This window comes from Chlorocebus sabaeus, chromosome 6 (genome assembly GCF_047675955.1).
Source record: "Chlorocebus sabaeus isolate Y175 chromosome 6, mChlSab1.0.hap1, whole genome shotgun sequence".
NCBI classification, from domain to species: Eukaryota; Metazoa; Chordata; class Mammalia; order Primates; family Cercopithecidae; genus Chlorocebus; species Chlorocebus sabaeus.
The window spans coordinates 8,586,833-8,596,434 of NC_132909.1; the positions used below are offsets into that span (position 1 = coordinate 8,586,833).

The following is a 9,602-nucleotide window of genomic DNA, read 5'->3' on the forward strand; positions in this document are numbered from 1 at the left end:
TCCCTCAGACCCAGGAGTCCAGACCCCCAGCCCCTCCTCCCTCAGACCCAGGAGTCCAGACCCACAGGCCCTCCTCCCTCAGACCCAGGGGTCCAGGCCCCCAGCCCCTCCTCCCTCAGACCCAGGGGTCCAGGCCCCCAGCCCCTCCTCCCTCAGACCCAGGAGTCCAGGCCCCCAGCCCCTCCTCCCTCAGACCCAGGGGTCCAGGCCCCCAGCCCCTCCTCCCTCAGACCCAGGAGTCCAGGCCCCCAGCCCCTCCTTCCTCAGATCCAGGGGTCCATACCCCAGCCCCTCCTCGCTAAGTTCCAGTGGTCTCAGATTCCAGCCCCCTCGCACCCCAGGGCTCAGGTCAGAGGAGGGGTCTAGCCATGGGAACACGATATTTATTCGGTCTCAGACCTTGTTCTCTGATCACAGCACAAGCATCTCTGTATATTAGACCCTTTATCTAGAGGACTACTGGGTAGCTAAGCATGCCAGGAGAGCAGGGTTTTCCCTCACTGCGGGGATGTGCAGGTCCGGCAGGACTCGGTGGGGCTTACACGAAGTTGTTGGGGAGCGTGGTTGGGGACAGGGCCTCCAGACGCTGCGGGCGACCCACGCGGGGCGGCGGGGGCAGCTTTGGTGGCAGCGGAGGTGTGGGCGGGGGCTGCTTGGTGGCGATGTGGGAAGGGACCCAGGTATCTGGTGCATAAAAGTAGAGGTCGTAGGGGTCTTTCGGGGCGTCCAAATGCAGAACTGTGGGAGCAAAGGGGCGTGGTCATATCTGGGCTGACCCTCCAGGCCCCCTTGCAGATCATCTCCAGGGCCCCTTTTGTGCGGCTGACCAATCAGGAGGCCGGAGAGAGGATTCCGAATCTGCATTTGAACTGAGTTTTGAATAAAAAGGGTCGGGGCCGCTGCGGAAACCAGGAGGCGTGGCGTCCGAGCAGCCGCGGCGGGGCCTGCAGTGGAGCGCGGGGAGTGCAGGGTTCCGGGCCGCGCACCTGGAGGGGCAGCGGCGGGGCTGGCGGGGACCACCGGCTCTGGGCCTGAAGCCGTTTCCAACCACATTGGGAGCGGCACTGGACACTTGTGTGAAATTGCAGACATTTAGGGGGCTGGACGTGGCCATGGAAGAGCCAGGGCTTTCATTGACCTTGGATGGGGGACCTGTGCTTTTGTGGCTGGGCGCCCTAAAGTGCCGGGAGAGACCAGGTTATGGAAAAGTGCAGGCATTCAAGGGGCAGGGCGCTCACCTGGTTCATCTCCGTCGTCCGGAAGCCGGTGATGTGCGAAGGGCCGGTGTCGAGCTGCCCGGCGGTGGAGACACCACAGCAGCACAAAGATGCCTATCAGCAGCGCGGTTCCCGCGAGGAACAGGCAGAGGGCCCCGCCTGCTGCTCCATGTGGTCGCCCCACCAGAGTCACGCCTGAAGCCGGAGACCAGCAATCTAAGCTCCTAACCCCCTCCTCTCTCAGACCCAGGGGTCCAGGCTCCTAGCCCCTCCTCCCTCAGATCCAGGAATTCCTGTTCCCAAACTCTTCTCCCCCAGACCCAGGAGTCCAGATCTCCAGCCCCTCCTCCCTCAGACCCAGGAGTCCAGGCCCCCAGCCCTTCTCCCTGGGACCCAGGAGTCCAGACCCCCAGCCCCTCCTCCCTCAGACCCAGGAGTCCAGACCCCCAGCCCCTCCTCCCTCAGACCCAGGAGTCCAGACCCCCAGCCCCTCCTCCCTCAGACGCAGGAGTCCAGACCCCCAGCCCCTCCTCCCTCAGACCCAGGAGTCCAGACCCCCAGCCCCTCCTCCCTCAGACCCAGGAATCCGGCTCCCGCCCCTCACCGGTCTCCTTCACTCTCTCCACCACGATGATAGTGTTGACTCCTTCACCTGGGCTGTGCCTCTGGGGTGCCCGCAGACTGGCAGGGGCCAACTGATTGGGGGACCCTTGAAGAGCAGGGGGACCTACAATCCGGGCTGAGGGAGGAGACGCATTGGACTCCTTAGGGCCAGAGTTCTGGGGGGCCTTCAGCTCAACCGTTCCTGGAGAATCTGAAGTGGGTAATTTTGGGGAGTCGGGCTGGGTAGCTGCAGCGGTTTCTGGTTTGGGATTCAGCGGCAGCTCATTTAGAGCAGTGGCTTCATCCTTGAAGGGCGCAGGTGTTTCTGGGTAGAGACTAGTGGAGATTTGAGGGTCGGAGGTCCTGGGGACATCTGTTGCATTTTGGTAGTAGGTTGTGGGGAATTCTGTTTGGGAAATTTCGGTGGGGCTGGGATTGTGGGTTACACGGGATTCTGGGTGGGGGCTTTTAGAAGGGTCAGGATGGAGAGCCTGGAGAAATTCAGAGTTTGAGGTCTCAGTGGAGTTGAGGTCATGGGTTTCCGGAGATTTGGGGTCAGGGGTCTTGGTAGGGCCAGTGTTTGAGGTCTCAGAGATTTCTGCCTGTGAGATTTCAGTTGCATTAAGTTGGGGAATCTCTGGGGATTCTTGGGGTACAGTTTGCATAAGGTCAGTGTTTGGGGTCTCAGGAAATTCTGGGCGTGAAGGTTTGGAGAAGTTAGGTTTGGGGGTCTCAGGGGACCCTGGGCGTGGCATTTCCGTTGGGCCAGGTGTGGGGGTCTCAGAAGAATCCAGGTGTGTCATTTCGGAGAGGTTGGTTTTGGGGATATCCAGGGATTCTGATATTGACGCTGTGAGTGAGTCAGCTTTGGGCGTTTCAGGAGACTGTGGGTGCAGGGTTTCCCGGAGGTCAGGGTTGGGGGTCTCAGTGAAGCCAAGGGGGAAGGTTTCCAGGGAAACTGTATGAGGTGGCTTGAAAGGTTCAGGGTAAGGAGTCCCAGGAAATTCTGGGTTAAGGCGATCTCGGGTGGAATTTTCACAAGGACCCTTCGGAGGGGAGGTCTCAGCGGGGTGGGCCACGTCCGGAAAGCCAGAGCGCAAAGGCGGAGGGGCCGAGGGAGCGGCCTTGGACCTCAGGCCGGCGAGGAGGAAGACGAGGAAGAGGATCCGGCTGAACGATTTCATAGCTCTGGGAGATACCTATAGCTGCGAGGGGGAGCGGGAAGGAAGGGGTTAAGGCCGAAGGCTCCCAGGAGCCCCGTCCACTCCTGGAGGCCACGCCCACTGGCCCGCAGGTGGACCGCGTCCGACCTGGGCCCAGTTTGGCGCCAGGGATGGGAGGAGAACCCAATCGCAAGTCCCTTGGAGGCTGTGGGGCGGTGGCCGCGGTAGCCAAGGGAGACTGAGGCGCGGGGCTTCTTGGGAGTCGTAGTTAATCTCCTTATCTGTTTCACCGAGGGGTCCTAGAAAAATTGGGAAAGAATGATACCTCTCCAGGCCCCCAGATCTCCTCGGCTTCGACTTTGGAGGGTGTCAGGCCTTCGAGGGGACGTGGGATCTCCTTCCTCTCCGAGGTCCCCCGGGACACCTCGACTCAGCAGTTGTTTAAACTACAGGAGGCTACTAACGGCTGAGGGCTGGACTCATGGATTTGAGGGAGGAGGGAGACTTTTGGGTTCTGGGTTAAGAAAGTTGCTGGGGGTTCAGATTCCTGGGTCTTGCAGGGTGAGGGGGCTGAGGTTCCTGGCTCCTGGTTCTGTAGGGAGGAGAAGGCTGGAAGTTCAGATGCCTAGAATTTTGAGGGAGCAAGGTCTAGGGGCTGGATAACAGGGGTGAAAGGAGATAAGAGGCCTTGAGCTCTTGGTTCCTGAGTTAGAAAGGAATTGGGACCTCCAAGTCCTCAGGGTCTGGGGGTCTGGGCTCTGCAGAGTGGAGGGGTTAGGACTTGAAGATGAGAGCTTTGGAGCAGGACTCTCAAGTCTGTTATTGAGGATGGAGCTAGGATTTCAGCATTGCTGGGGCTAGTATGGGCAGAGAAGCATAGGTCTGTGGTCAGGTGGAGGTGGAGGTGGCCTACACATCGATGGGACAGGCTTACTTGAGGTCCTGGGGTCTCTTACCTGCTCTGGTGTCCAAGATAACAGCAGATGAGCAGAGCTGGATGCAGAGAATAGTGAATGTCACAGAATGGCTCTGGGCAGGGCGGTGAGAGGTAGGGTCTCAGGGGCACACAGGTGACGCAACTGAACCCCTCCCAGGGGATCCTGGGAGCCTAGCGACAGACTTAGACTCTTAAAGGGACAGAAGTAAAGGACATTGTCTCTGGGGTGGGGAAGGGAGTTAGAAACTGGAATGATCTACTGGAGATGTGGCCCAGTCAAACTATCTTTTTGAAACCAGTGGTCCTGGTCCTCTACCCTCTCCTACCTGAAAACCCAGGGGTCTAGTTCTCTGGTACCTTCCTATTTCAAGTCCCCTAAGTTGTACCCCACAGCTCCCTCCCCCTAGACTCAGAACTCCAGTCCTCTACCTCCTTCCTTCCTCAGATCCAGGAATCCAAGTCCCTAGCCTCATCCTCTCCCAGAACATAGGAATCTGGGTCCCTGTCCCATCCACTCTTAGACTCAGGAGCCCAAGCTTCTGCCACCACCTTCCTAGGAAACTAGGAGCCCAAGTTCCCACATCCCAAATTGCTACTGCTCTGTAGGACTTCCAAGTTTTGCCCATCTTCTCCTCACTGTGTATAGAGGCTCCTCTATTTTAAATTATTATTTTTTGAAACAGAGTCTCTCTTTGTTGCCCAGGTTGGAGTGCAGTGGTGCAATCTCAGCTCACTGCAACCTCCAACTCCCGGGTTCAAGCGATTTTCCTGCCTCAGCCTCCCAAGTAGCTGGGATTACACCACACCTAATTTATGTATTTTTGTAGAGAAGGAGTTTCGCCACGTTGGCCAGGCTGGTCTTGAACTCCTGATCTCAAGTGATCCACCCACCTTGGCCTTCCAAAGTGCTGGGATTACAGGTGTGAGCCACTGCACCCGGCTAAGGCCCCTCTTAAGAGTCAGCGTGGGCTGGGCGCTCTGGCTTATGCCTGTAATCCCAACACTCTGGGAGGCCAAGGTGGGCGGATCACGAGGTCAGGAGCTCAAGACCAGCCTGGCCAACAGTTTGGCGAAACCCCCGTCTCTACTAAAAATACAAAAATTAGTCACGAGTGATGGTGGACACCTGTAATCCCAGCTACTAGGGAGGCTGAGGCAGAATGGCTTGAACCTGGGAGGTGGAGGCTGCAGTTAGCCGACATGGTGCCATTGCACTCCAGCCTGGGCAACAAGAGCAAGACTCCGTCTGAAACAAACAAACACAAAAAAAGAGTCAGTGTGAGGAGGACTGGGCTTTAATCTTAACAGCACCCCCAAACTCCTCCCAGATAAGGACTTAGACACATCTTCAGGGCAGCTCAGGAGCCCTGTCTGTTTTCCCCTCTTCACTCTGTCTCTGAGGCTTTTCTGATGTTGTCTGTCACTTTTCCTGTCCTCATACCCCTGCCACACGTACCCTTTGCCATTTCTTGCCTTTTCCCCCCTCACCATCTCACCCTCCGTCTTTCTGGGCCTCTCCCTGCTGGATTTATCTCTGGGCAGCTCCGTCCAGGCCAGGACGTCCTTCCATTGCTGTCTGTCTTTCTGAGAGCCTTTTCTTTCTCTCCTCCATCTCCGTCTGACTGTTCGTTTCCTTCTCCTTTGCTCTCTTTTCTTGTTTTCTTCCTTTTCCTTTCTTTTTCCGTCGTTCCCTTTCTTTCTATTTCTTCCTCGGCCACTCTGTCTTTGTCCTTCTCTTTGTGTCTCTGTTCCTCTGACGGTCCTTCCGCCAGTCTCTATTTTTAGCCCTCTGACACACCCCCTGTGTCCACCTCTCTGTCTGTCTGTCTCTCCCCCTCCCTCATCTCAGGTCCAGCTTCTGGTCCCAATTAGTTGGTGGCGGCCAAGGCAGCGGCAAGTCCCCCACCCCCGGCTCCTCATTACCGCTGGCGGCTCCTAATGAGCCTGGGGAGGGGGTGACCCCGCGCCCCCGGCCCCCCGGCCTGCGTCACTGCCCGGTGCGGGGGCTGCGGAGGCGATATAAGGGGGCTGCCAGCATCGCTGCCCGAGCCCACTGCGCGGTAGGGGACCGTGCGGGAAGCTGGGGGTGGGTGCATGGTAGGGCTGGGGTTTCTGGGCCGGGATGCAGCCCCACTGAGCCCCTTTCTGGTTCACAGGTGATGGAGACCCGCCAGGTGTCCAGGAGCCCTCGGGTTCAGCTGCTGCTGCTGCTGTTGCTGGTGGTGCCCTGGGGCGTTCGCACTGCCTCGGGAGTCGCCCTGCCCCCGGTCGGGGTCCTCAGGTAGGTGCCAGGCCCAGAACTCCCAGGGAGGGGTAGGAACCTGGAGAAGTGGGAAGAGAACCAAAGAGAAAGGGGACAGAAGACCCAGAAAGCGGGACAGAAGCCCAAAGAGAGGGCGACCGAGACCCAGCGAGAAGACAGAGACTAGGGGTGGTGGAAGGCGCGAGGAGGGTTTGGTGGTGGTGGTAGTGGGGGAATGGACAGAGAATCAGCAAGGGAAAGAGACACAGAAAGATAGATCCCGAGAAAGGCGTGGAGAAGGCTGGGAAGGAGCCGATGCAGAAATGGATTCGTTCTTTGAGCAACGTTTAGTGGGTTCTTGGTGTGCGCCTGGCCATGTGCTGAGCGCTGTGGGCGGACAAGTGCATCAGACTCGGTCTCAGTACCCGGGGAGTTTCGAACCTGGTGAGCAGAGAGACAGAGACCCACACAGAGAACGAGACAGAGGGAGCTAGACCGACCCACTCCACCGACAGGGCAGTAATAGGGCTTCAGGTTAGACCGCGGGGAGGACAGGCGGCGGCGAGCGCGGATCTGGACGCGCGGTCACCGAGTCTCTCCACAGCCTCCGCCCCCCAGGACCGGCCTGGGCGGATCCCGCCACCCCCCGGCTGCGGAGGAGCCTGGCTCTGGCGGACGACGCGGCCTTCCGGGAGCGCGCGCGGTTGCTGGCCGCCCTCGAGCGCCGCCACTGGCTGAACTCGTACATGCACAAGCTGTTGGTGTTGGACGCGCGCTGAGCGCGCCGCCTGTCCCCATCTTAATAAAGACCCTGCCGTGCGCTCCGGACTGCGCCTCGTGCCTGTGCGACCTGCGTGTGCGTTGGGCTGGGGACGCGGGGCTGGAAAGGTTGGGGTAGAAAAGAGACAGGACTCTGCGTCGGCCACTCTGGCATCTCTCCCCTCAGTCCCCACTCTATTTTTTTTCCTCAATTCCGTTTCTCTGCCTCTGTCTTTGTCCAGGAAGCTGGCTTCTTTCCTATTTCTGGATCTCTGCTTCCCTACCGCCCCCCACCTCCGCTCTGTCCCCTCCTTTCATTCTGGGTCCCTGTCCCTCCCTCCCCCCGTCTCTGTCCCCTTCTCTGTTTCACTGTAATCTCCAAGGTCTCTGTCCTCCTCTGTCTCTGCCCGCTTCTCTGGGTCTCTCTCCTCTCTGGGTATGTGTCCCCGTCTCCCTGAGTCCTTGCGGGTATCTCCCCTTTTACCCTCTTGGCTTTCTGGTCTTCTGAGAATCTCTGCCTCCTCTCTCTATTCTCCTTCTGCCTCTGAAACTCTTCCTTTCCTTCTCCCTCACTTTCTTTTTTCCTTTTTCCTCTGCCCGACTCCTTCATATCTTCCTTTTTCTCCTCCGTTAGGTTTCTTTCTGTCTCTCCACCAGCTCTCACCTTTGCATTTCGCTGTTCCTCCCTCCCATCACTTCCAGGCTTCTCCCCAGGCACAGTGGAAAGATCGTGGGCCCTGGTGTGAGGCAGCCCTAGCCTCCAAACCCAGGGTCCTCCAAATCTAGCTGCGTAGTATTGAGAAAGCCTTCTTGACGTCAGTCTCCGTGCCTCCTTTTCTTCATCTGCTACGAGGATCCAATGAGCTATCCTTCATAAGACTTCAGCACAGCGCCTGTCACGTAGCAAAATGCTTTTTTTTTTTTTTTTTTTTTGAAAAGTGTTTCCTCCTCTCACAGCAGCCTCCAGTGATTTTTTTTTTCAGGGTTTTCCGACTTCAGGTCTCCTTCTCGGGATACTACCGGGGCGCCAGGCTGGGGCAGGAGAAGAGGAGAGAGGAGCAGGCGTCAGGCTCCAAAAAGGACAGGGAAAGGGTGGGGAGATACCTGGGCTGCAGGTGAAGTGAGAAAAGAGCCAATCAAAATCTGTCTCTCTCCCGGGAGGTCCAGCCTGCCCTTCAGCTCCGCCCTCAAGGGTAACCATGGCAACCCCGCGGTCCACAGAGGGCCAGATCAGCGCGCTTGGGGCGCCGTTCGTGCGGACCGCGCTCTCATTGGTGGAGCCGGCCGCGACTGCTGCGCGGGAAGCGGGGCCTCCGCATGTGGTTGGCAAGGTCTCCCAGAGTTTGCATTTTCGGGAGGCGGACCGAGCCCTAATTGGCCCTTGGACTGTGGGGGCGGGACTGTTTCTCTGTCGTTCCAAATAACAAAGAAAAGACTGTATTCCTCAAAACTATCTGGAGTTGGCCTAATTTTACAAATAAGACTGAAAGTCAGGAGGAATTTTCCTAAGTTGTTAGAGCTACTAAGCGACAAAAGGATAACTGGAATCCAGGTATGTGCAATTTCAAAAGTCTCGACTTTTCCATTACTCTCATGGAGAAATGGAATTAAAATGTTAATGAGCAGTTGCTATATAGCAGGCACTCTTCTAAATGCTGTGCTTGTATTAGCTCTTTTAACCTCACAACGACCCTATGAAGAGCCTCCTCCTGTTTCCCCGAGGGCCTAGTAGCTGGGTACTGGCCTGGTCTCTTCCCACACTCTATTTTCTCCCTGATCCGTTTCCGAACATTTGAGATTTTTGACCAAAATGGTGTCTGGAACCTCCTCCCTCCCCACTCTACCCTCAAGCAAATTCAGCAGTCCCCACAGCTTCCACCACCACCCACAGCCGACAACACCCAGACCCCCTTCTCCAGCCTGGGAACTCAGAGCTCAGGACTCCAGCCCCTAAATGAACTGAGTCTTTCCCTGAACTCACTCCTTATCATGGGTTCCCTATCTTGGGAATGGCTCCACTGTCTCCTAGTCACTGGACCAGGTCCCAGGGGTTGTCCTTGTCCTGCCCCTTTCGCCATCCTTTACAGCTTGTCAGTCTCCAGCCTGGTCCCTCCCGCCCCGCCCTGGCTTTGCTCTTCCCTCCTCTCCACCCGCATGCCCTGCCTCAGGCCTCATTCTCTGCTACCTGGACCACAGCCCCAGACTCCTCCCCACCTGCCGGCCTTCATTCTCATCCCCTTCATTCATTCATCTCCTCCACAGGCCCCAAACGCTCTTCTTCCTACCCAGAGTTCTGCCTTCCCTTGCTCACAGCCCTTTCACGGGCACTGGGGAATAAAGTTCAAGCTGGTGTTCAAATTCCTTCACGGGCTCTTGCCTACTTCTCTTATTTCCCACCACTCTGTAGCCTTCAATCCCTTCCCGACTCCAAATCTTTTAATTTTTTTTTTTTTTTTTTAAATCCAGCAACAGGATCTGCCCATGGCTCTCCACACACACTGGTCTCTTTCCCTCCTCTGTGACACCCTCCCTGGGCCCCTGCTGACTGTAAGCCAAACCTTACCCATCTTTCAAGACTAAACACAAATGTCACTTGTCTGGAAAGAATTCTGTAACCTTCCAGCTGAATCAGTTGACTGTATTCCTCAAAACTATCTGGAGTTGGCCTAATTTTACAAATA

The 9,602-nt window shown here is 57.1% G+C and overlaps 2 protein-coding genes across 4 annotated transcripts; one reads left to right on the top strand and one right to left on the bottom strand.

The window, feature by feature from the left end:
• Positions 1 to 367: 367 nt before the first annotated feature.
• On the bottom strand, positions 368 to 5,523 carry GFY (golgi associated olfactory signaling regulator). 3 transcript variants are annotated; one of them, XM_007997542.3, is made up of 5 exons: positions 5,417 to 5,523; positions 3,940 to 3,976; positions 1,822 to 3,025; positions 1,239 to 1,412; positions 368 to 738 (listed from the first exon to the last, which is right to left on the bottom strand). In XM_007997542.3, the coding sequence occupies exons 3-5, from the start codon at positions 3,002 to 3,004 to the stop codon at positions 539 to 541; spliced, it is 1,557 nt and encodes a 518-aa protein (XP_007995733.3). In that variant the 5' UTR covers positions 3,005 to 3,025; positions 3,940 to 3,976; positions 5,417 to 5,523; the 3' UTR covers positions 368 to 538. The 3 variants fall into 3 exon arrangements, with proteins under 3 accessions (XP_007995733.3, XP_072872289.1, XP_037847846.2); XM_073016188.1 differs by lacking the exon at positions 5,417 to 5,523 and having other exon boundaries at positions 1,822 to 3,282; positions 3,940 to 4,292; XM_037991918.2 differs by lacking the exon at positions 5,417 to 5,523 and having other exon boundaries at positions 1,822 to 4,292.
• Positions 5,524 to 5,884: 361 nt separating this feature from the next.
• Positions 5,885 to 7,038, top strand: PTH2 (parathyroid hormone 2). The gene is made up of 3 exons (XM_007997537.3): positions 5,885 to 5,980; positions 6,077 to 6,201; positions 6,767 to 7,038. The coding sequence occupies exons 2-3, from the start codon at positions 6,080 to 6,082 to the stop codon at positions 6,939 to 6,941; spliced, it is 297 nt and encodes a 98-aa protein (XP_007995728.1). The 5' UTR covers positions 5,885 to 5,980; positions 6,077 to 6,079; the 3' UTR covers positions 6,942 to 7,038.
• The last annotated feature ends 2,564 nt before the right edge of the window (positions 7,039 to 9,602 follow it).

What these genes read in the sequence shown, in the direction of transcription:
- GFY (XM_007997542.3), bottom strand. Translation starts at nt 3,004, where the DNA reads ATGAAATCGTTCAGCCGGATCCTCTTCCTCGTCTTCCTCCTCGCCGGC. An exon ending in GGAGAGAGTGAAGGAGACCG is followed by an intron (nt 1,413 to 1,821) that starts GTGAGGGGCGGG and finishes CTCCGGCTTCAG; the next exon opens with GCGTGACTCTGGTGGGGCGA. An exon ending in GGACGACGGAGATGAACCAG is followed by an intron (nt 739 to 1,238) that starts GTGAGCGCCCTG and finishes TTGCTCCCACAG; the next exon opens with TTCTGCATTTGGACGCCCCG.
- PTH2 (XM_007997537.3), top strand. Translation starts at nt 6,080, where the DNA reads ATGGAGACCCGCCAGGTGTCCAGGAGCCCTCGGGTTCAGCTGCTGCTG. An exon ending in CCCCCGGTCGGGGTCCTCAG is followed by an intron (nt 6,202 to 6,766) that starts GTAGGTGCCAGG and finishes GTCTCTCCACAG; the next exon opens with CCTCCGCCCCCCAGGACCGG.